This window comes from Microtus oregoni, unplaced genomic scaffold (assembly GCF_018167655.1).
Source record: "Microtus oregoni isolate MIOR12 unplaced genomic scaffold, Mior012 000060F_ref0000265, whole genome shotgun sequence".
Lineage (NCBI taxonomy): Eukaryota > Metazoa > Chordata > Mammalia > Rodentia > Cricetidae > Microtus > Microtus oregoni.
The window spans coordinates 4,859,629-4,885,123 of record NW_024543870.1 but is presented as its reverse complement, the minus strand read 5'-3'; the positions used below and the strand labels follow the sequence as shown (position 1 = coordinate 4,885,123).

Here is a 25,495-nt window from a genome sequence, read left to right as displayed (position 1 = left end):
CTATCAGTCAAGAGCATAAGCATCAAACTGGAACTGAGTTGACTTTCAAACTACAAAGCATTTTGTAAATGAGTGTTGCTTGTTGTCAAAGCCTGAGAGGAAATTTGGAGGCTTTAGTATTGCAGGTCCATGAACTTCTGTAAAATGTTTGAAGGTCATGCTAATCATAGCTCAACTAACTGCACAGAACCCCAGGATGCATTCAGCTTACAGAGTCAACCTTAACTTCTACAAATGCGGCCCTGATAGAGGTGATATCAGCTAACAATCATTCGTGCGTACTAGATCCTTGCTGGGGAAGAAGAGGAAGCCCCACTTCTGTTCCTAGCTTCTTAAACATGCCTTGTTTCTCCTTAGCCTGCATTTAGTCATATTTAGGAAGTTGTATTGGGGGGGGGGGATGTTCTTGACTTTAATAAAAAATAAAAAATCTAAAAATAATATCAATAAAGTCCCTGAACCTGACAGGCACACTGAAGACCTCAAGGCCCCTCTCTACAAAGAAGTACATTATATAGACAGTTGAAATTCATTATTGGACAAAGCAGGCTTTCCTGGGAAGCTTGGATATTGTCCTCTGTTGAAAATGAAGGGTGTTTTGTTTTGCTCAACTTCTTCAAATGCTCATCAACAAATCAGATCAACTCTAGCAAAACATGGTAACCTTGAACGGTAACTGGGCTGTTAGGTTTTGCCAAAGCAATGCAAACTAGAGCTACCTAAGAGGTAAGCTCATGGAGAAATTGCTTTCTTAGACTGGCCTGTAAGCCAACTGGCAAGGGATTTTCTTGATTAGCGATTCATGGGGCAGGGCCCAGCATACCCTGGGCAGGTGGTCCTGGTTGTACTTCAAGCCATCTGAGCAAGCCACGAGGATCAAGCCAATAAACAGAGGCCTCTGCGGTCTCTGCTTCAGTTCCTGCCTTGAGCTTCTGACCGGGCTTCCTTGGATGACCGCTTGTGACCTGTAAGCCAAACAAACCCTTTCTTCCCCTCAAGTTGCTGTCTGTTGGTGTTTTATCACAGCGTTAGAGAGCGCACCCGAAGAACGCTTATTTTGTGTTGTTTCTTGGTGTGGTTTCACTTTTCTATTTTCATTTGTCTTGTGTTTTCTATGCTCTTTTTGATAAGACACCCCAGTTCTGTTGTGAGTGAGATGCAGTCAACACCCCTGTTCTCCTCTGTGACCTCTGCTGTTTTACCCTGTAGGCCTCTCCCTGGTCTCGGAATTCCTAAGCAGGAAATGGCTGCCCTCAAGCAGTTGGCTTTTTTTTTTTTTTAAATCTGATTGCATTGTTACTCAGCTCTACTTTCTTAACTATCATCCAGATGAAGGAACTCAGGTCTCTAGTATCCCTAGTTCTTGGCACATGAAAGACACTAAGGATTCATTTGGAAAAAAGAAAAGAAAAGAAATTTAATGTTAAAAATGCATGCTGTCAAATGATCAGCCCTGAATTTATACATACAAGTAACATTTTATAGACTGAGCTGGTTGTATGTACGTATGTTTAGAAACACATACACACAGAGACACACACTGCCACCACCAGCACCAGCATCAGCACCAACAACAACAATTCAAAGAAAAGGCTGTGAATTTGAAAGGGAGTGATACAAGAAAGGGCTTGGAGGGAGGAAAGGGAAAATGATAACTCAAATAAAAGAAAAATTAATCCATACCACAAATAGTGAAGGAAATGTAAAGAATAGTCCAGAAGCTAAAACAATTGCCTAGCAAAGAAGGTAACTGCTTTACTCGATTCAAATTAAGAGATTTAAGTCGATCCGGTCAGAGTCAGGACAGAAAGCATGCGTGCTGCCAAGCCTAGCCAGAAACACAGGTGGAGGGAGGGCATGAAAAATGCTGGATAATGAGGAGCCTGAGGATCACAGGCTTCAGAGGCCTCGCTAGAAACAAAGACAGCAGAAAAGGGACTGTCTTTGCAGCAAGAAAATGGCCACAAGTAGAAAAGGGTTCTGATCAATGCAGGGTTGTGGGTTATGGATCTTGGAAAAGTTGGGGAGGAGAGAGAGATCAAAATACACTGTATGAAATTCTCAATTTTTGAAATGCTAAAAGCCAGGCAGGAGCGAAGACACCAGTACCCTAAGCTGGCTTCTTCCAGCACTTGCCATTGGTGGAAACTTATAGAGGCCCAGAGCTCAGTGGGGCGGGGTGATGGCGGAATTCAGGAGAGACCTTCTCAGCAAGGGTCCCTTGAAAAACCCTGTAGTGATGACTAAGCAAGGAGATGTGGGGAGGTAGAAATGAAAGAGGAATTTGGAAGAGATGACTGAAACATAGAGGTCAAAACATCCATTATGTCTTGAAAATGCGCAGTTTCAGAGGACCATAAAACATCACGTGAGGTTTACACAGACTAAAGATGCCTATGCTTCTTTTTGTATCTGACAGTGGCATTGCTTTCAATGATCCTCTCCTTGGTTAAAGAAACGTGTTAAAAGGCAGCCACGCTGATTGCAGTGGGTTGGTCGGCACAGCTGCCTTTGAAGGCATTCGATAAACCCCTTATTACCATCTTGACAGACTCCTTTGTGTCAGGCCAAAAGGACTTTTCACCCGAGGAAGGCATATTTTTTTTAGGCCCTGAGCCCTTAATCCCAGATGGCGTGTTTACAGTTGTCCCTAAACAAGATGAATCCAGTCACCTCCCTTCGTCAAGAGGACGTCTTGGATCTGATGGCAATGTTAGCTTCAGTGTCTGCTGATAGTGCGCCTCATCTTCTTACAGTTTCCTATAGGTCGGCAGAAACCCAGTTTATTTCTTCCTTAAAATTCTGGTGTTGCTTGGGCTTTGCTTTAATCCACATTTAAATGTCATGTCACCTCCTGAGGGCCTTTATGGAAGGACATGCTGTGTTACTGCGGGGTCACTGTTGAATTCTCAAAGATCTATTAGAACACACTCCCTCCATAGTTAATCACATGGTGAGCTACTGATCAAATCAGTGTTGAGGAGCTCCAGAAAGATTTGTCCTGCGTTGTGTTCAGCAACAACCAACTAACCAAATACTCACCGCGTGTCAGGTTCCCGCTGTCCCGGTGCTGACAACGTCCATTCTGCCATCTCATCCTCCTGGCAGCTCTTTGAAATGGATATTATAATCCACAGCTCACAACAGGCAAATTGGAGACTCAGAGGTGCAAGCAAGATGCCTATAGCGCCCCGGAGAGCGGAAGCAGGACTCGCTCCATATGGGCCTGAAGCTGGGGTTGAGAAACTGAAGGACTTGACTTTCTGATTTTGGTAAACGTGTCAAATATGTGTTAAATAATGTTTTCGTCTCTAATATGACATTATCTATGTGGATGGCCAGTGTCATGGGGTAAAGAGTGATAGAAACGGATTCCTTTACTCTTGCTGCTAAAGGGACAGTCTTCACTTAAATTTCAATCAACATTACCTCCTTTCCTTTTTGTCAGACTTAGTTACTTACGGAATGCACACATGAGCACAGGCTGCCGGACGCAGCGCTTCTTTCTCTGGGCAACCCCGAACTTGCTTGCTCGGTTCTACTCCCTTGTGGAAAAGGGCGCATATCCCATGTTTCCATGCTGAAAGGTTGTGAGAGCAGAAAGGACTATACAGATGCCGTATCATAGATACTATGGGACTTACTAAAATACAAACTTCCGGAGTTCAGAGACTTTTGTATCCTATGAATTACTATAAGCCCAAGCCCCAGTTTTAACAAAGTGTAAGAGGCATTAATTTTGCTTCTTTCCCTTGGAAACTGCTCTTGTACTAAGCACTAAACCTGGCCCCACTTCTCAAATGGCTCTCAGGAAGCGGAAGCTTTAGAAAACGGGTCTATGTGGTACAAAGTTGGAAGATGGCAGAGGTGTAAGGTGAGTAACTGGTGGAGCTTCGCCTTTGCTCGAACCTCCATCTCCGTCACAGGGGGTAGCAGTTCATCCGTTGTCTGGGAAGACCATGTTCCATAGGAGGCTGTCTTCTCTCCGTGGGCACGGGTTCTCTAGCACAAGGGTGGGCTCAAAATCACCACCCAGCTGATAGTCGATGAGTCAGTCAAGAGCGACAGAACGTAAATCAAAAATAATTCAAACGGCATTTGGCATCAAGCATGTGCTTACTAAATATTTATTAAATTACATTAAATATGAGGCTCAAAGGAAGACTCATGCCACACATTCCAAAACTAAGTAGGCATTATATTTGAATTAGCAGCTGTTGGGGATTATCTGTGTGCCTCCCCAGTCAGGATCCTAAAAGGAGATCTTACTGCATCAGCAAACTCCGCAGTCTGAGAAATGGCTGGCTTCCAGCAGGCTGGCACGCTGCCTTCCAACTATGCCATACTTAATGGAAAAGCTAACGTGTACCGTGGTATGCCAGACAACCTGATACGGCTTACGAATCAACCCCTTGCCCCTTTCCGTAGCAGTGTGTGAGAGTGTTCGTTAATCACCCCTTCCTCCCTTAGTCTCTTCCTTTCCTTCTGAGCATCCTATAAACAGAGGCACCCAAAGGCAAGGATCTCTATGATACTGAAAGGTCTATGAAGTTCAAAGACAGTGAAAAAACCACAGCTTAGGAGAAAAGACATGGGGCATCATGTTTGCAATAGATGATGTGTTTTCATGGTTTTCCTGCTCTCTGAATAACTCAAGCTTCAGGATTCTATATCTTAAATGGCTTGACATTTCCCCCCCAATAACCATGACATGACACAGAGGTACTCCACATTAGAAATGGTCTATAAATACACACATATAATATGTACACACATGCACGCGTGCATGCCCCCTTCACACACACACACAGAGTGAGAGAGACACTCATGCACAAGTGAATTTCAAATAACAAATTATTGAGTACCCCAAACAAAAAGTTCATTTATTTTCCATTATGACTGACAGATTTCCCTGTAAGATTTTCAAAGCACACAATAAGAATCTGGCCACTTGGGAAGAAGGAGCTGAAACCTAGTTAGAGCAGACACCGTCTGGTGGGGGTTGGGACACAGAGGTTGCGGGACAGACAGCACCACTTAGGTCCAGGAGACAGTTGTTTAAATAAGAGCATGGTGGTGTCAGCCTGTTGATAAGGCAGCACCGAGCCAGCTGCTGGTAATTGAATCTGTTCAATGTTAATGAACTATCACTGTAGAAGTAACCGGGAGATGGGAAATGCTTAAGAAGTTAGAGTCTACTGCAAGGCCAATTTATCTCACAACGGGGAACATTTTATTACAAACATAAGGAAACTTAACATAAAATTTAAATTTTTAGTGTATTTTATTGATAAAAGTGTCGTTCCTTTATCCACAAGTCAATTTTCTCCGCTCTAAGCAGAATTTTACAAACGCGTTGGCTGAGCCACAAGAAAGGCCTTTTTGATATGATCTTTTGTATTTGAACCGTCTCTTGCTTGGAATTAAATTCAGTCCCAAAATAGCAAGTATATCATCTCCTAACCACTTCCCATTAGAGACAGCACACAGCAGAGATTAGCCGTGCAGCCGTGATTTGCCAAGTAAAAGAACCTTGTGGGGAGCTCAGACTCAGACTTCCCCACTCAGAAAGGGCGATGCGTGGGTCTGTGTGAATATTCCAAGCCGGCAAAAATGAACTCCAATGGAAGTGAAGACATTGCTCCATACAGTCTAAATTGAAGTCTTGGGCAGACTTTGCTTTTGGGTGTTACTTCCCGCAGTACTGTGACAGGCTCAGGTCGCTGACATTGGCATGACTGTTCTGTAGGACGGACAGTCCAGATGAGATCTCTTCAAATGCTAAGTTTACAGCAAATGAGTCTTCAGAGGAGGCGAAACCTATGTGTGATATAAATCTCTTCCTCAGCTGTCATGATTGACAGGTCCATTTGGTTGGGTTTAGAGGGCAGGGAACAGAAGTGGAGCCTGACTCACGGGGCTCGGCTCGGGGCTCAAGTCTGGGATTGTTTTAGAGACATGAATACCCACACGTCCTTTCTATTGTCACATTCGGGTTTCAGAGCCACATGGGTAAAATTTTCACATTTGCCACTTACACGCTTCTCTGAGCCCGTGAGGTCATTTTTAAAATGCAGTTCTATTTCCTTCTTAAAGCCTCTTCTGAGACGCTAAATTTAGCGCTGCCAATCAGAGGAACAGGTGGTATGGGGTACTCCCAAACCGGTCCTCCCCCATCAGGCTTTCCTAAGAGAGGCAGCCAATCAGAGCCCCAGGCACTAAGGATGTGGGCCCGTCAGCAGATCTGGGGAATATAAGGGCCGGCCAGCCCCTGGCTCTGGAGCAGTCGCGCATTCCCACCTCGCCTCGGGTGTAGGGATTGCATAGAAAGGCAAAACCACACAGTCTTGACTGTGTGGTTTTGTTTTGAGGGTTAGAGGCTCACTGATTCATGTAGGAGATGGTTGGGAAACCCAACTCTACATAGGACGTCGTTTCAGAAGCAACCTTGGGCTTAGTCCCACCCTTTTTAGGCACTCTTGAGAATTCAGGTAAGTGGGAACGGGTTTGTTTGAATCTTAGAGCTATTTCTGAGGGGTTTCCAGTCGCCAGTTTGACCGGTGAATGTCTGTTGCTAAGGGTTTGCTCTCTCTGGCCTGCAGTGAGGATCTGTATTTTAAACCTGATTTGGACATGCAAGTTTTCTTTAAAAACAAAATAAAATAAATCAAATGCTTAAGCCTAACCAGCAGAGTCACCATTTGAGATTTTTAAAGTGCACTTGATATCCTAGAGCTCGGGGGTCTGAGATGAGGGCAGAAACGTTTGCTTCCTTAATAAACGTGTCCGTGGGGGAATGTACAAGGTTATGCGGCCCTGTGATAGAGCGAGGTTGACCAAGAATAGCTCTGAGAAAGCCATGTGGCATCGGCTACGCCCGATGACTTTTTAAGGGAATCAGCCGCCGGGGTATCTGTTGCGGGACAGTGGCAGACACTTGTCTGCTGTCAGTCAAGCTGGGGGGTTATTTTGGGAGCATGACATTTCAGATGCATACCTTCTGCCCTAGGCTTCTGGAAAGCAAGAGCTCCAAGAAACGCAAGCAATTCGCCTGCATAGACAATAAGGATAGGGTATCAAGCTCATTTAGGCCACTCAATCCCAACATTTTATAAAGTCTCGATGAAGATGGAGGATTGTTGTTCAGACGATTCCAAATCTCATTATGCATTTTAATTCAACCCTCAATCTAATTATATGACATGAGATGAATGTTAATACTAAAAAAGAGTAAGAAATAAAAGACTTAATTTCAAAACACACTTAGATTTCCCATCTTTCTGGGATTAGGTTGCTAATTGTAAATGCCTGTTGTTAGATAAATACGTAATTATGCATTGCTTGTCTAAGGAGATAGCTATTGTTAGAAGATGCACTGGTTTGCAGACAGGAAAACGTAGACATAAAATGTGCTCACCCTAAAGATAATGCGCTGGACACAAGAGTTCCTCGGAAATGATTCCTGAAAACTTTTGGAGGATAATACCTGGATTTTTCTGGAGTAGGAACTTGGTCTTAAAGAACTTTAGTTACACTAAATAGAACACCAGCACTAAGATTATTGCACTGTAATGTCAATGAACAAAAAAAATTAAGAAAAATAATAATGATACAATAGAAAATTCAGAAATTGCTTTTAATGCCAAAACACTAGTCTGGTCAAGGTGAATAATTAGGTATTTATGCATAAGGAAATTTCACACATAATCTCCAAAACTGATAGGCGAAATACTTTCTTCCACTTACAAAAGGACTTAATTGCAAATTTTACGCTCATCTCTTTGTTGACTATTTCACATCCTAAAGCACAGGTCTTTTTATTTCCATGAGCATTTCCCACCAGCTCCTGTTATTCAGTTTGCTTATTGCTCCATGTTAACTCAAGTCAACATTTTGATTTCAGATCTATAATAAATTTGGACTTATTAAATATTTTTCCCTGGTGATTATTTCAGCCACATTAATTGTGCCATTGCATACAATGTACAGACATGCTAGGACGCTGTAAGCCTGCTTTGCTGTTGAAGAATAAAAGGCTTGTGGCTGTGAAAATCCTTGCCAACACTTTTCACATTAGTGAAAGGCTTCCTCAGTACAGTTGTTTTCATCTGGCGCCGATTTTAAGCAGTGGGCAGCGCCTAAGGCAAAGCCCCCTTGTAACATTGGTACCGTGGTGAGAGCTGCCTGGGAGGGATTCACATGCTTACATGCCATGTTGGTGCAAAGGGTACAGACATCACACCTTGTCTCTGAAAGCCCTGGGCCATAGCTTGGTTTTCCCTTCCACTCTCTCCCAACCTGATTTCCCATTTTTGGTAGGATTGGATGCTTCTGCTTTGACCACTAGGGGGGTATTCATTGCTCTGCTTGATGTTCCCCATATCCCCCCCCCCAATTTCCCTTAAATTAGCTCAAAGGTCAGCTGCATAAACCCCAAGAGAAGGCTTCCTATTGCTCTAGGGCCACCTATGCCTAGAGAAATCCATTTGGAAAAGCACATGTCTTTGTCTCCACCACGTAGCTGCTGAGGGGCCCTGAGGATCAACATTTTCACTGGTTTTTCTTTTCCTTTTCAGAGTGCCTAAAAAGATGACCACTCAAGCACCGACGTTTACGCAGCCGTTACAAAGCGTTGTGGTACTGGAGGGTAGTACCGCAACCTTTGAGGCTCACGTTAGTGGTAAGCCATATGGATGCTTTCTTTTCTGTTCCACCTGCTTCCCCCAGGATTTTGGTTTTTTTTTGTTTTTGTTTTTTTCTGTAGGCCCTGAAACCAAGTTTAAACCCTGCTTTTACTATGTAAAATTGGCATAACACCATGGAAAGGTCATTTTAAGGGCATACCGTTCACAGGATGCTGACAATGTAATGACTTGAAAATGTTTTATTCATATTTATAATTCCACAAAGCAAAAATAATTAGCATTAGATTAAAATTTGCTGTCAGAATCTAGCAACTAAGTAGGGCCAAATCTGGCCATTCTATATTTGGGTTCAGCCACAGAGCCAACGTGACAGACAAGCACCCTTGTGCTGTGGGGTTTAGTACAGAGCTTCTGGGCAGCTAGTCTGTACCTCAGTTTTAGATGTTACATAGGAAAAAAAATTTCATCAACTTCCCATAGGTGCCAGTGCAGTGACTACTCATGGCAATTATTTTACTGGGTTCTTCATGTTACTAAATTATTCTAGTGAATTAAAGAACTCCCTTCTGCAATTAATGGCAAGGCACAGTACTGTCTGCTCTTTATATTCAAAGAGTACAAGCATTTTCCCTAGAATTGCATTTGAAAGGCATTCCACTCATTTCTTTTTGGCCTCTTTTTCTTCATCACTTGGTTCAGGGATGATTCTAGATTGTGCATTACCTCATGACAAGTGAGGGGGAGCCATCTATAAACTATACTGTAAATAATTTCAAAATGACCTAATCAACCTGTCTCCTATAGAACCATAGCTGGTCATATATGATTATATTATTAAATGATAACTATGATTAGTTCATAATTCAGTGCATCCCTGTGGTGAATTCATTTTCTCTTTCTCTCTCTGTTTTTGTTTTTTTTTTATGTGTGGCTTGCAATAAAGATATATGCTAAAGTTTCCTTTTCATTCCTGTTTCTGTATTATGTATGGGTCTTACGTAACTGTCTAATACTTTGCAAAAATATCATAACATCACTCGTTCTCTATTAGTAGAACTCAGCTCAATTCTCCTTTTGCCTGATGAACTCTTAAATGATGACCTTATTTTCTTCAAATCCTCTATAACTTCTAAACTGAGCAGAACACGCATGAAGTCTGCGGGAATTTGCCTCTTTGCACAGTACTGGGAGATGACATTTTCATAGATTCAGAGTCCTTCCAATTGTGTGCCTTTACATTGTCTTACAAATAGGTCATAGATGAAGTCTGACACCCACAAATTAGTCCATTACACTCTTCACTCGCCCGTAATGGGAGGTTGGCTCGTGTAAGGACAACACAGTGAACATTCTGTTACCAACGAGAACAGTCACAAGCATCCAGGTCTGGTGCAAAGGCAACATTCCCTGAAGTAGCCGTCCAACCTCTGAACACATTAGGCTTTAATAAAACCTGAAGCCACTGATACTGTTCTTAACCATAAGTGAAGAGACCCTGGTTCCCTCTTGCTGCTCCGACTTTCTGTGTTGTTCTGGAAGACCGGATTTGGCTTTGGAGTTAGCATGAGGAACAGCCTGTCCATGTGGGGGCATTTTGCTGCAGTCACATTGGCAAGGGCACTCTGGACAGTGTCCCTGCAACTGTAGAGGAGGGAGGCATGCGCAGCCTCCTGGGGCAGGGCTGGAAGGTGGCTTTGTGCCTCTAGTCCTCGTGTTTTCAGGATGACAATGGTCATCTCTCAAAATTATTGCAGCACTCAACGCTTAGAAACCCCTCTCGTTGTTTTAATCATGTCTACTTAAGTGGTGAAGCTACAGTGCACCTCAAAACCCAACTCCATAAAAAAGGGGTAGGGCGCTGTACAAACCACCAGGTGTTCCCAGGGGTGACTGTCATGCTGTTGTTACCACTAAACAGGGTTCCACGCCAGCTAGCTTTAACAGGCCTGTGCAAGGTCTTGCAATGATGGGAAAGAACAGAGGGCTGGACCATGTCCACGCTAACATAAATATGACTGCTTACCTTCCAGGTTCCCCAGTTCCTGAGGTGAGCTGGTTTCGGGATGGCCAGGTGATTTCAACTTCCACTCTGCCCGGCGTGCAGATCTCCTTTAGCGATGGCCGCGCTAAACTGACGATCCCCGCCGTGACTAAAGCCAACAGTGGACGATACTCCCTGAGAGCCACCAACGGGTCTGGACAAGCGACTAGTACTGCTGAGCTTCTTGTGACAGGTAGGCCAGTGGGGACCAGCCTGTCCCCAGCCAGGACAGAGGGAGTCCAGATAGAGCTACACCCACAAAGGAGGCAGCTCCCAAGCTGGAGAAGGATCTGCAGGATGAATGTCCATGGCTGTGTGGGTCGTGCAATTTAATCCTCTTTGAAGATGAATCACAAAGCGGATGAGAAGCAGTGTCTCTGTGTGTATTGCACACTCAAAGCATGCTGAAGACATGCTAAAGATCTTGTTCCTCAGCAGGGAGAGTTTAGAGTCTTATCAAAGAATAGGCGATATTTCAGAAATCACTGGGAGTGTCCACTTTAAAAGGCATTGCCATGATTCTGACGAAGGTGGTCTGTACCCTCGGCATTGAAAAGACTGTGCAGTAAGCATACTCAGAAAAGGGCAAATGTTTGTTCTTCAAACATGTGCCACCACTTTCCCTTAAAGCCATTTTCAGTTACCTTGGTAGGTCTTGTCTGTCCTTCAGCTCTTAACAGGACAATCAGACACGAAGAACAAGAGTTATTCTGTAGACTACATAACGATGTCTTATACAAACTCTTGCCGTGTTGCATTCCATGGTCATAAATGGCCTAACTAGAAAGCTCACCAGATCGCTTAAGGGTGAACTTGAATGTGCAATCAGAAAATTCAGAACTAGAAAAAGTATGATAATTTAGAAACACATTAGTCCAATCCCACATTTTATCATCCATCCTAAACCCTATGTACGGTCACACCCTTCCCTGGGGGAGAACTGGAGGTTATGATGGTCACACCCTCCCTGGGGGAGAACTGGAGGTTATGATGGTCACACCCTTCCCTGGAGGAGAACTGGAGGTTATGATGGTCACACCCTTCCCTGGAGGAGAACTGGAGGTTATGATGGTCACACCCTTCCCTGGGGGAGAACTGGAGGTCAATGATGGTCACACCCTTCCCTGGGGGAGAACTGGAGGTTATGATGGTCACACCCTTCCCTGGGGGAGAACTGGAGGTTATGATGGTCACACCCTTCCCTGGGGGAGAACTGGAGGTTATGATGGTCACACCCTTCCCTGGGGGAGAACTGGAGGTCAATGATGGTCACACCCTTCCCTGGGGGAGAACTGGCAGTTAATGATGGGGGTCATCATTTTCTCCAGTGGCATAGCTGCTGGCAAGATGCTCTTGCTCAGTATATAACTTCCCACCCAGGCTTGAGCCAGAAACCCCCATTAAACTCAGTGGGTCACTCATACCCAGAAGTCATGATAGAGGGAGGGGCTTGTTGGGAAGAAGGGCTGTAGTGGGAGAGGGAGGAAGGTGGGAGAGGGAATAGGTTAAACACAGCTGAGACTCATTGTAAAAATTGTGGAATTGCCAAACAACTAAAAAAAAACTAAAGGGGAAAATTTTCTTTTAATATAATGAACCAAGGAGGACACCTTCCTTTCTACATGAAAGCCTGCCACTGTTGGGGCTGGCATTTTAAATGCAAGTAAATATTTTGGTCCTTTTAATAGCACTCTGGTAGGAGGAATTCTTAGAATAAAGTTAAACTTCAGTGATTGAGAAAGTCGTGGTTGCACTCATTCTGCCAACCACTGGAATTCACTTTAGTGAAATTTTGGTAGTTTACTAAATTGTCTTAGCATGTTAGTTAGCAAAAGGCAGGATTCAAGCATTTGGAAGTCCCAGGAAGGTCTAGAATAGTACAGCAACATCTAGACTTTTTGGTAAAATATTTAGTTTCTCAGTGAAGAGGTTTACTGGTCTTACAGAGGATCAGGGCCTGGCTTCCAACACCCACATGCTGGCTCCTAACTACCTGTAACTCCAGTTTGAGGGACCCCAATGTCCTCTGCTGGCCTCTTTGGGGACCTGCACGCGTGTGGTACACATAATCTCATTCACATGCACATAGATATTAATAAAACATTTTAAAAGCCAAATACAGTAGCTAAGGACAGCAAAGCAACTACAGTGAATACGGGCAGGCAGCCTTCCCTTGCTGCTGCCTTCTAGCTGCCACCCCCCTGGGGGAACTGGGTTCAAGGACAGTCAAGGATGTTGGCTGGATTGGGGAGTCAGTCTCTGCTTTGGGGCTCAGGGCTGTAATAGTTTAAAAATACCTTGTTGGGAGCACCCCGACTCCTGGGCCTGATTCCCTTCTCTGCCCTTGGCAGCGGAGACAGCGCCACCCAACTTCGCTCAACGGCTGCAAAGCATGACTGTGAGACAGGGGAGCCAAGTACAGCTCCAAGTGAGAGTGACTGGAATCCCTACACCTGTGGTGAAGTTCTACCGGGACGGAGCCGAAATCCAGAGCTCCCTTGATTTCCAAATTTCTCAAGAAGGCGACCTCTACAGCTTACTGATTGCAGAAGCATATCCTGAAGACTCCGGGACCTATTCCGTAAATGCCACCAACAGCGTTGGAAGAGCCACTTCCACCGCAGAATTGCTGGTTCAAGGTAGGTGGTCAAGGTTCAGGAGGAAAAGGGTAGGATGGAAGCCTGCGGGACCAGGGATCTGCCTGACTCCCCCAGAGGCAGTCCTGTGGGACCAGGGATCCTCCTGCCTCCCCGAGGCCGCAGTCCTGGGGATGCAAGCAGGAGTTAAGATCAAAGCTACCTTTTTACTCACCGCCTCCCCCCTCCAGCCCCCCCCCCCCCCCCCCCCCCCCCGCAGAAGAAGGCCTCTAGAGTTCTAGTTCAGTGTTGAAGCCCACTGCAGCCATTTACCCAGGATGAGAACCAGAGCACAAATCAATTAAGTGATGTCCATCTCCATGTTATGGGCAAACAATGGGATATTTAAATAAGTAATCTAAGGACATTACTTTCTAATGACATGTTTTCTATCTTTAAATCTAATTATATTCACACGAAAGCCACAGCCTGCTACAGTTTCTCCGCTATCACACACAGGAAATTGTGCTACGAACCCTGGTTTTTCCCACCTGAAACACACGTCTTTCTGTTTCCACAGGGGAAGAAGTAGTACCCGCTAAAAAGACAAAGACAATCGTTTCGACTGCTCAGATTTCAGAAACAAGACAAACCCGGATTGAAAAGGTAATTTTCCTATAGGGCAGCCCCCAGCCTTCCGGGTTGCTGCTTCCCTGGCTTTTCTCACTCACCGTGACCGCTGTCTTCATTGCTTTCAGAAAATTGAAGCCCACTTTGATGCCAGATCAATTGCAACAGTTGAGATGGTTATAGATGGTGCCACCGGACAGCTGCCACACAAGACACCTCCCAGGATACCCCCCAAACCCAAGTCAAGATCTCCAACGCCACCTTCCATTGCTGCCAAGGCACAGCTGGCCCGACAGCAGTCCCCATCACCAATAAGACACTCCCCGTCGCCGGTCAGACACGTGCGGGCGCCGACCCCATCGCCGGTCAGGTAAACCGTCTCTTAGAAGCTCATGGAGTTTTTAAAAAAATTATTATACAAAGAGACCCAAGAAGTCCCGTAATGTGATCCTTATCCTCCTCATCTTCCATGGGTTAATTGAAGATAGATATAAACTCAGGCTCTGAATTCTTATTCACAGTCTGTTCAACAAATACACACTTTTGGAGGCAAAATATAACAGGGGGAGGTAAGAATGATGAAACTTGAGAGTTAAATCTCTCCAAAGCCGATCAATCACCCAGACTACTTGCTTGCGCTTTGATTTGGGGCACTAGTTATGATAATATAAGAATGCCTACAATGTGTGTTTACCCCCTCGGTGTCTGCTTCCTCATGTGTTATCTCATTAAATATTCACAACCCTGAAGAAACGTGATTCCCAATAGTTTTAGGTCAGAAACTCGAGCTAGAGAAGTTATGAGGCTTCCCCAAGGTCTTTGTTGTGTCCTCTGTGAAATAAAGGAACTCGCAGCCGGAATGATTTGAAGCCGTTGGAAGGAATCAATGAGCTCATTACTTGAAGGTGTCCCTTGAAAACAGAAAATCATTATTCAGACACTTGTACTCTCAAATAATAAGCAAAACCTTCTAAATATTTTCCATGTTTGTTAGTCTATCAAAAACATAAAGTGGATTTCTACTCTCAACTAAAATGTAGAGAGTTTGCAAGGCGAGCCTGTATCATCAGTGTTCAGAAATTATACAATCAAACGCAAATTACCCACCGCATCTGAGACTTTGCAAGTTAGTTTAAAAATGGGGTTTTTAATATGATGAGCTGAAAACTACAAAATTTGAGCACGCACAAGGTGTATTTTAATCAATTCAAATGAAGTAAAAAAAAAACCCATATAGATCAGGTCCCCTTGCTAAAATAAAGTGGAATTAATGAGATAGTTGACCTAAAAAAAAATTCCAAGTTCGCTGTAAAGTTTCTATTATGAAAATAATATGATGGTATTAGGTCTAGCCTCGTGGAAGAATGCTTGCTGGCTTGGGGGAGGATTTGTGTTTGACCCAGCAGTGGAAAAGGAGGAGTAACCAGAATTCCATATTCAGGGCACAGACTAGAGGGTACAGAAATAGATCTATATATACAGGGAAATTGTGTTTTTAATCAAGGACAACAGTATTCACACATAAGACTGTTCTAATTAGATGTCTGTGTGGAAGAAAAGCAAACCTGGGCTTCTGCCTCATATCACTTACAAAACAAGTGGCATGTTGATTAAAGAGTTAAATTAAAAAATTAACGAGAAACTGGCCAGATGGTTTGATGGGCATAGGCACTCACCCTCAACCTTGGCCACCTGAGTTCGCTCCTTGGGACTGCATTGTGGGGGGGCACAGAAAAAGCTGAATCCCAGAAACTGTCTTCTACCCTCCCATTGCATGCTTGTACCCACCCCTGACACTGCGTACAGACACACACGTACATGCACATAAACACGCACACATGCACACAGATAAATAAATGTGTTTAAAAAAAAGGGATAGGAGAAATGTTTATGGGGAGAACTTTTAAAAATAGATTTGCAGAGCCACAATAAAAATGAAAACATCTCTATAGTGAAAAGGCAGATCATTGTTAGACTAGATAGTGAAGTTATGTGAGAGAAAAATGACCCGCTCCTTTCAGAAGACGCTCCCTAGTTGCTGCTGGGAAGGACCATAAAGAACATCAACTAGTAGCTACATCGTGAACCCTGGGAAGTTAAGAGGGACTGAGAACAAAGAACAGGAAATGGGGAGAGTGCTACCTACCAGATGTATTTAAGTGCTCCACCTGAAAAGGGGAAATCAATCCTGCAGAACACACTTTAAAGTGTGGGGATTGATGGGGATGTCCGATTAATACACTACGACATGGTGGGAATCTTCTAGTTCTATATTGGTCACTTAAAAGTAACTGAAGCTACTTCACCAGAACTAACATGAGAACTTACAAAAAGCTCAGTTTAATAAAGATAACCCTCATGTTTTTATGTGTTTAATCTCAGCTGTCTGCAGGTTTGCATACATGAAGTCACTCACAACATAGGCCAAACGAAATCTCTGAGACATAAGAGCCTTTCTCTCTTTCCAGCTCAAGCCTGAGGGTCATGTAGAATTACAGACATTTCCTGACCGCCCCCTGGAACACAGTGGCCATCTTAGCCTTCTGGGAGTTTCTTAGTAGGGATCCGGTTAGTTAGTCTGCAAAATTTGCTTTAAAATAATTACAAAATAAAAATGCCAGCTTGTGAAGAAAATAATGCTTATCCCAGATAGACTCCTTCCCAAAATGTCCTATGGCTTAATTTTGATTTTTGTTGTAGATAAAGCAAGCATATTTTACTGGACGAGGCACATTGTAGCCAGCTGTGACCAAGTGATTATTTTTTTTTTTATTGCAAGTGCAGAAATAAGCATTTTCCGGTAATGGCTCAAATTACATTGATTTTCGCAGTTATGGGCTTACCTGAAGCCTGCTGTTAATCACTCACGTCATGCTAATCATGTCTCAAGCTCTTTTTGAATTAATCCCACTGGGCTAGCAGCAGCAAGAACAAAGCAAGCCCAAACTAGGAAGCTCCTGTTGCTTTGCTTTCCTTCCATCGGTGTGGACCCCACCCCATTCTAGCCTGGTCTTTGTTACCCGTTCCCAGGCCATTTCTTTTCACTGCGGCGCCATACTGGTTAGACCTCCCTTCAGCTTGATTTCGATGTCTTTTCCAAAATACAAATTGTTCCTGTTCACACACACAGCCTGTTAGGAGAAAATGACTAAACGTTTCTTCCTGAAACCGGTTGATGTAATTATTCTGCAAAGTTATTCTGCATTTTAGAGAAAATGTCACTGGTCCCTCAGCGTAATTGGGAGAATTGTTTTGTTTATGATTGATGTAAACTAAATACCCTATTCAAGTGCCAGAATGCATTGATAAACATGGCCCCGTGCGTAGAATCTGTGAAGCAATGCTGCCACCAAGAGGTAAAATGGAGCAAACAAAGGAATTGCTAATTAATTTTGGAACAAAAACCATTATCTTCAGATAGCTGCTCTGTACCTAGAGTGACTGGTGTGATAATAAGCTGGCTTTTTGTACTATCACTGTTAGGGTCTAATACCCATTCCCTTTGGTAGATGATATTTGCGCTTCAGATGTATATAATAAAAACGGACAGTGATAACTATTTTGGAAAAAGATACTTTATCAATTAATAACAAGGTTTCAAAGCAGCTGATTTACAAGTTAACTTTAATACTACGTAAAGAAAGTTCTCGGTGTAACAATATGAAGGTGAGGGTAGAAATAAAGTCGGGGGAATTAAAATGAGTGACCCACAAACACTTTTGGCTAGACCAGCAGTCCCACGCTGCACACATAGCACAGCCGGATCCCCAAATGACTGTGTAAGGCTCTCCGTGGCCTGGATAATGATGTGGTTAAGATAAGGGAAGAAGGGGACAAGGAGGGGGAGGGCAGAGGGAGGAAGAAACGTGGCTTGTTTAGCCAGGAGTGACAAAAGCATTTAGTTACCAAAACCGAATAACACCAGCACACCTTCTCCTCTCCCCAGCTGGAGCTGGGCACACCCTGTCCTTTTTGTGGCCGTGTTTGGAGGACGCTCCCTTTCACTGCCTTGTTTTTATTTTTTATTTTTATTTTATCTTTTCTAATGTAAGAAGGTGAGACAGGGCACACAGATTTCTAGCGTACTTAGAATTAAATCTGATTCCCTTCTGGGGTTACTGCAGATAAACACAGGGTTTATTGAGATTTAAAACGAATTACTTTCAGGTGCGGTGTGTACCCTCCAGACAGCCTGTGGGGGGCGCACATTTGACACCCTGCCTGGAAGCACCACCAGAGTTTCATGTGCCCTCCAAATCCCACCATGCCTACTGGAGTACCTTGCACCCAGGCTCTGACCTTTGTTGTTTGGTTTCCAGGTCTGTGTCCCCAGCAGGGAGGATCTCCACTTCCCCTATCAGATCTGTGAAGTCACCACTGCTCATCCGCAAGACTCAGACAACTGCCGTGGCCACAGGCCCTGAGGTGCCTCCGCCTTGGAAGCAAGAGGGCTATGTGGCCTCCTCAACTGAGGCTGAGATGAGAGAAACGACAATGACAAGCTCGACCCAGATCCGAAGAGAAGAACGATGGGAAGGGAGATACGGTGTCCAAGAGCAAGTGACCATCAGTGGAGCGGCAGGCGCTGCAGCCAGCGTTTCAGCCAGCTCTTCATTCACAGCAGGAGCTGTCGCTATGGGGACTAAAGAGGTACAGTCAGAAACTCTTTGCTTTTTCCAGTTCGCCTTCTGGTTGCTCTGACCCAGTTCCAGGCATGGAGCAGTCCAGATGGGTTAGAGAGGAAATGCATAGGAGCCTAAAACTATAGCCAATATGGCCGATCAGGTTTGGTTGGCACCTTTAACTGAGTCAAAGACTCGTCTGTGAGGCTTGCATCAAGGATGGGTTTTAATAATGCAGGTAGTAATGACAATTATGTGTGAATATATTTTGTTTCTTCTCATACATAGTTCAGTTTTCATAAATTTTCTACTAAGTTGTCGTTTTAAAACAGTGGTACTCAACCCATGGGTTACAACCCCTTTGACTGACCTCTATCTCCAAAATTATCTAGATTTTTGATTCATAACAGTAGCAAAATCACAGTCATGAAATAGCAGACAATAGTTTTACGGTTGGGGGTCGCCACGACATGAGGAACTGTATTAAGGGGCAGGAGCATCCGGAGGGTGGAGGACCGCGGAGGACCGCCGTTTTAAAAGCCTTGCACGTGTTGATTGGCAACGCAGGTGAAACAGGAGGCAGACAAGAGCGCAGCTGTGGCAACTGTTGTTGCTGCCGTTGATATGGCCAGAGTGAGAGAACCAGGCATCAGTGCTGTAGAGCAAACTGCTCAGAGGACAACCACGACTGCTGTGCACATACAAGCTGCTCAAGAACAGGTACGCTACGCGCAGGGCCGTGGTGGTGGGGTGCGCAAGCGCATCCGAGTGGGCTCCGTTCTGCTTTCAGGTAATTGGGCTTTCCAATCCCTTGTGGAAGCGAATCCCGTTGAAGGCCACAGGCCGCCCAGCATGGCCCAGGCTTTTAGAGCTGCCCGAGGAAAAGGTGGCCAGAAATATCAAATGTGTGCAAGCTGTAAATATCACAGGAGCAGACCGGGTTAGAAGAAATGCCTGGGCTGTGTGTGGCAAGCTGAAGTTAACTACTGTTTGTAAGACGTCCAGGGACTGCTAGAGGCCGGTAGGCAGGAACAAAAGGCGGGTCAAAGTCTGGGTTCAGTTCCTACCCAAGCTAGGTGTGGAAACTACTATTTTAGGGCAGACATAGATTTCTCTAAGTTCCCCCCGAAGGACCCTGGCTTTTACTTTCCTCAGAACCAATGTGACATTTGATTATCGGCTGGAAAGGAATATAAATCCAGGGTCACATCCCCCCTCATATTTGAGTAGATGTTGTTACAGTCTAAAAGCCTCTAGCTTTCATCCCTATGTGTGGGGGAGTTGGAGGAGGTTGGGAATTTGGGGGGCTGACCAGAGTCCTGATGGATTAGTGGAAGCTTCTGGGTGATGGGTACTGAATGTTTCCCTTCTTTCTTTTATGAAAATCAGATGAGAAAAGAGGCAGAAAAGACTGCAGTAACCAAGGCTGTAGTTGCCGCCGATAAAGCCAAGGAACAGGAATTAAAATCAAGAACCAGAGAAGTGATTACAGCAAAACAGGAGCAGACGCACATAACTCAGGAGCAGGTGAAGGTGATTTTTGACTTGCGGTGCCCCCATGTGTCGATACAGATGATATCGTTTGTTTGTAACTCTGAAACAAGTTAATTCCAGGGCCATGTGTCTGGTTTCACATAGGTGACATCCTCATAGCATCTATGTGTATTCCTGAGCACTTGATACCAACACCCCTTAGCATCTCTGAGCATTCATATTTGAAATAAAATGAAAGCCTGTGTCATCTAACTTAATAGTCACCTACACCAATCATAGGTTTAACTATGCAGCTGTGTCTAGGGAACAAACAGAGTTAAAACCAAAAAGATGACCTAGGCGCTGTGCTAGGTAGGATCAAGGGAGGATGGACAGGAAATCTGAGTAGGCTATTTTAAAAGCTTAGCACTGCTTGCTGATCCTTGGACATTAGCACATGGGTTTCATACGAGATGCACAGCATGATATAGAGTAAGTCAAATGGTCAGAGACGGGATTAGAGCATCTGGGGACAGATGGGAGACAGCTTCCTGATAAGGCTCTTGGCTAGTGGAGCCGAATGTCTGCAGGATGGTTTGAGAGGATAAATTCTCAAATCCCTTTTTACCCTGTGGTGTGAGTTTCAGTGCTAAGATACCCGAGGATGGGATCAACTCACTCCTTGGACATCAGGTGGAAGCAAAACATCCTCTGTGGCTTAGGATTTGAGCAAGACTCTGCCAAAGATAGATGCCAAACATACTGTCCCATTGTGTCTCAATTTTAGATAAGCCTTGATATTCAAAACCGTTATCATATTTAGAAACGTGTAAAACAAAATATAATAGAAAGGCAGATGAGTGTAAATTATTCTTGGATTCTCATATTAAAATAAAGAGCCAGGCAAAATTACTTCTTGTGACTTCCATAGTCAAATTCTGAGCTCTAAAATTACTTTCAGACAACAAAATTAGCACCTAATTAAATTACCTATAACCATCTATGGAGGGCACAAATCTTGTTAAGGTAAATTACAACTGTCTACAAAACAAGCAGTCTTGAATCCAGTGATCCCTTTCCTCTAAAGAGACTTACTGTGTATAGAGTTCAGAGAGAGAACAAATGTGTTCTTATTAATTAAGAGATGATGATTCAATTAATGATATCTCCAGAAAGGGAACTTCACACCTCCAGATTCCTACATTGTTGCGTTTAATATGGTGATAGCCACGTTGGAGACTGGGAAACAATGAGATTCTGTTTTTGATCATTGATTACAGATAAGAAAAGAAACTGAAAAAGCATTTGTACCAAAGGTAGTGATCTCCGCAACCAAAGCCAAAGAGCAAGAAACTAGAATCACAGGAGAAATGACCCTGAAACAAGAGCAAAAGCAAATAACTCAAGAAACAGTAAGTCTGGCTTTGTGGGTTTTACAAACGGCCCATTTCCGACCAGCTGCATGTACCTTAGCCCAGAGCTTCAGACCCGAATCTCTGCTCTCTCTTTCCCTCCTCCTGTCTGCCTGTGTCTAGAGTTGAAACCTCTCCCTGGTGGGAATTGTTTTCTGTGTACTGTTTTGTGCCCGCACCACCAGTTCATGCAAACTCTCCTTGAAGAGTTCGGGAGGTACATCCTTAAGCTTTCTAAGAGATCATAGATCAACAGAATATACACCTTGATTCTGCTCACTAGCTACTAGCCTGTCAGTTTTGGACAGATAGCCTGAGTCCTTTGTCACTCAGATTGGGACCTTCAGCCTTCGTGCAGTGATGAGGTACACGCCTGCATGCACCTGCTGGCACACAGGCACATACCTGCGTCCCAAACACTCTGAGCAGCAAGAGAAATGTTGGACTTCAGAGAAGACAGTGCCCATAATTCCAGGGAAGTTAAGATATAGGAAACAGGAAGACGAATTTGATGTCACCGAAGTCTACTTTTCTCCCCTTTGTCACCAAACTTTAAGGGACAGGGGTTTATATTTCAAGTTCTTTGACCCATTCTCTTCTCGCAGCTGTTGGCTAATCCAAGAGCTACTTTCTTTAAAGTCCATTTGAGAGCATTGTCATCTAAAGGGTTAACCAGAGTCAGCTGCCCAGGTGTTGCTTACCTCATCTTCAGGATAAAAGAGCCTTCTAGTGACCCAGGAATCATGCTAGGCAGTATTTTGAACATAGAAATCCCTATGGCCATTGTAACATTGCTGATTGATGAGTTCAGTCAGTGGGGTTTTTCAGCCAATCAGCAGCACCCGTTCTTGACATGTCAGCATAGCCCAAAGACATCACGTCCTGGCACAGTGTATTAAGGGACAACTTGGTAGAGAAGTTCATTCCTAGGAAAACACACGCTTAGACCTCTAAAATGGGGATGTGACATCTTTACCTCATCACTAAGTCTTTAGTATTCTGAATGTGGCCTAGCCATCTTACCATTTCTTTGAACTTCATTTTACTCTACAAAATCAGATAAGACAGGAAGCGGAGAAAATTGCTGCATCCATGGTGGTGGTTGCTACGGCCACGTCCACAAAACTAGATACAGCCGTGGGCCTTCAAGAAGAAACTGCCATACAGCAAGGTCAAATGCACCTCGCTCACGAACAGGTGACGACTTCTTGCTGGTGTGAAAGACACTCATGTGTCCTGTCACTCACAAGTCACCCACATCTTAGTCATCACTGTTCGTCTTCACAATCACACGAACCTTCACCGCCCATCTGGCTTTCACGGTCACTGTCATTCCTAACTCTCACCCTTTCTTTAGATTGCTACTAATAGACTATCATTCATCCCAGTGGCTTCCTATGGATCTAGACTCCAGTATTCAAGGCAAAAGTATGCATGTTTTATGTCTCTAACTGGAACTTCAAGTAGATTAAAATAGGCACCATGTTACAAAATGAAGGAGCATAACTTAGTCTTTTCTTCCTAATACATTCTTCCTTCTAGTCATGCTGTTTTGGCGTTCTTGCCAATGAAACACTATGAATGATCAAGACCATGCAGTAATCTGTAATGAAGTTCTAGGAGCAATAGGAAAACCTCTGCCTCTTTTCCAGTTAGGTTTTCTTATTAGAGGCTCATGAAATTTATTGACATTGTCTTACCTTTCTCTTGAAATCCTATGACCAGATGATGAAGGAAACTAGGAAAACAGTGGTACCCAAAGTCATAGTTGCCACGCCCAAGATGAAAGAGCAAGATTTAGTATCAAGAACTAGAGAAGCCATCACTACCAAAAGAGATCAAGTCCAAATAACTCAGGAGAAGGTGAATGCAGATATTTGAGATGGGAAAACACCTAAGTTAATCTCTAGTAAAACATTAACTATTGCATAGTATGAATTATTAATCTGTTTTCTTTTTAAATTCATAACTGAAAATAGTAAATATGCAACTGAGTACCATTAACTTTTCCTTCATATTGATATTCACACACCTGTAATACCTGTCATTCGTTTTGTTAATTGTTATTATTCGCATGAGCATTGGCATTTTAATTTAATTTCTAAAAGCAGTATAGGGAAGCATCTAGAAATCATTTTGCAGATAACATTGCTAAGTTCTGTGATTCTCAGTCTTTCAATGTAAGCACTGCTATGTGAGTATTTAACTCTGAGTGAGTTTATCTTTGCATCCCACTAGCAGGGGAATGGAGTGTGTGAATTTGTGTGTGTGTCGGGGGGGGGGTCATTCTCTGAGTGTCTGAAGCCCATACGACTTAAATTTTGCTTTTACCAAAATAATTAGATGAAAAAGGAAGCTGAAAAAACTGCCTTGTCTACAATAGCAGTTGCTACTGCTAAAGCCAAAGAACAAGAAACAGTTCTGAGATCTAGAGAAGCCATGGCAACTAGACAAGAACACATCCAAGTTACCCATGGAAAGGTGACTGTGTTATCCCAGTGTGGAATCCACGATAATCTATTAATCCCCCACCTCATGTGCAACCCCCACCATAACACATTAATACCAAACATCAACCTCCCTGTGGAGGAGACACTATTAACCACATTTATTTTTAGATAATTAAACAATTTGAAACTAAAAAGTGAAGTTATTTATCGTTGTGCACATTGCAACCTATTTCTTTTCCGGTTTGTTTTATCATTGTTTTCAACTTTTATTGTTAACACCTAGAAATCCTCCGCAAGTTAGTGACTGAAACTGCGCGAGGGTTAATTTTAAGAGACTCAATGAACATAAAAAAAAAATTGTTGTATACCAGTAATGATGAGTCTGACAGCGAAGGATGTGTATGTGTGCCTCTGTGTATGTGTGTGTATGTATGTATGTGTGTGTGTGTGTGTGTGTGTGTTGAGAAGTCATGAATTCAGTGCATTATGCCACAATCTAAGGGTTTATTTTAGTACCTATAATTTTTTTCATGTGAAACTTTAACATTTTTTCGCCCGGTAACTATCAGAGGAAAGAAACAGAAAGCTATAGAGCCTGCTGTAGCAGCTTCCACTGAAACTGCACACGCTGCAGTATTGAGAAATCTGGAGAAAGATATACCCAAGCAGGACAGTTCTATATAAGCTATGAAAAGTTTACCTCATCTATTTGCAGCTATACAAATCTCATGAATTAAACTATCTCTCATAGCTATAATTCTCTATAAATATGCTATCCACCCAAGTTTATTCTCTATTGGGGAATGGCCACTAAAGTTTTCAGTTTGTCTCTTGTTTATGTGTCCCCCAGTGTCAGTTTCTATCACAAGACCTTCAATTAATTTTTTTCTAAAACGAGATTTAAGATAACATTCAAACTTTTATCTAAGTCTAATATTTAAAGGCACATCTGCCTTCTGGAATTTTCATATGCAGCAAGTTTTACCATAAGTCATATTTCAAGAATTATGGTTGAATTTCATTTCTGTCCCCATTCACATAAATGTGTCTGTCTTGGTTTTGTTGTGGAATGGTAGCTAAGGGTGGAAGCTGAGATGATAAATGTCCCTATCTAAGTTGCTAGTGGCCACTGTAAAGCCTACTGAGCCAGCTACACGGCCAAGGACTGCAGAAGGACTGGCCATTAAGCAAGAACAAACATATTTGCAAGAAGAGCTGAAAGTTGTGGCGTGGAGATGACCTGCGTTGTCTCTTCCCGTCATCAGCTCGTATGACGTCTCATCTGTCACGAGCCCGTGTGCTCCCTGTGCTCCACCTAATGGCTTTGCTTGTCAACAAAACGTGACAGATTATTAGACTCGGGCTGAGTCCTCCAGAGGCACAGTTAGCATCTCTAATTATAAGAGACCACGCTACGTAACACTCTCCTTAAATTAATTCTCAACATTTAACTGGTGTAAATTGGGGTCTCCTGATCCAATTTGTGTTCATTCTTATCTGGGCTCCAAGAATAAAAAGGATATTTAAGTCTACTAAGAACTAAGAACAGCTACCAGAGTTGAATATTCATTTGCAATTGTCCACCAAGCAGCATATGTACATAGATTATATATATATATATATATGTGTGTGTGTGTGTGTGTGTG

General features: G+C 43.4%; 1 protein-coding gene across 2 annotated transcripts in view; it reads left to right on the top strand.

Annotated features, from left to right (window-relative positions):
* The first annotated feature begins 6,300 nt into the window (after nt 1-6,300).
* Nucleotides 6,301-25,495, top strand: part of Ttn (titin) — a 271,400-nt gene continuing 252,205 nt past the window's right edge. For both annotated transcript variants that reach the window (XM_041639884.1, XM_041639883.1), the window contains exons 1-13: nt 6,301-6,491; nt 8,577-8,680; nt 10,676-10,879; nt 13,038-13,325; nt 13,843-13,928; nt 14,021-14,262; nt 18,212-18,542; nt 19,082-19,234; nt 19,904-20,041; nt 21,268-21,399; nt 22,459-22,596; nt 23,125-23,262; nt 23,743-23,880. In XM_041639884.1, the coding sequence (XP_041495818.1) occupies nt 8,590-8,680; nt 10,676-10,879; nt 13,038-13,325; nt 13,843-13,928; nt 14,021-14,262; nt 18,212-18,542; nt 19,082-19,234; nt 19,904-20,041; nt 21,268-21,399; nt 22,459-22,596; nt 23,125-23,262; nt 23,743-23,880 (2,079 nt within the window). In that variant the 5' untranslated portion in view covers nt 6,301-6,491; nt 8,577-8,589. The remainder of the gene's footprint in view (nt 6,492-8,576; nt 8,681-10,675; nt 10,880-13,037; nt 13,326-13,842; nt 13,929-14,020; nt 14,263-18,211; nt 18,543-19,081; nt 19,235-19,903; nt 20,042-21,267; nt 21,400-22,458; nt 22,597-23,124; nt 23,263-23,742; nt 23,881-25,495) is intronic.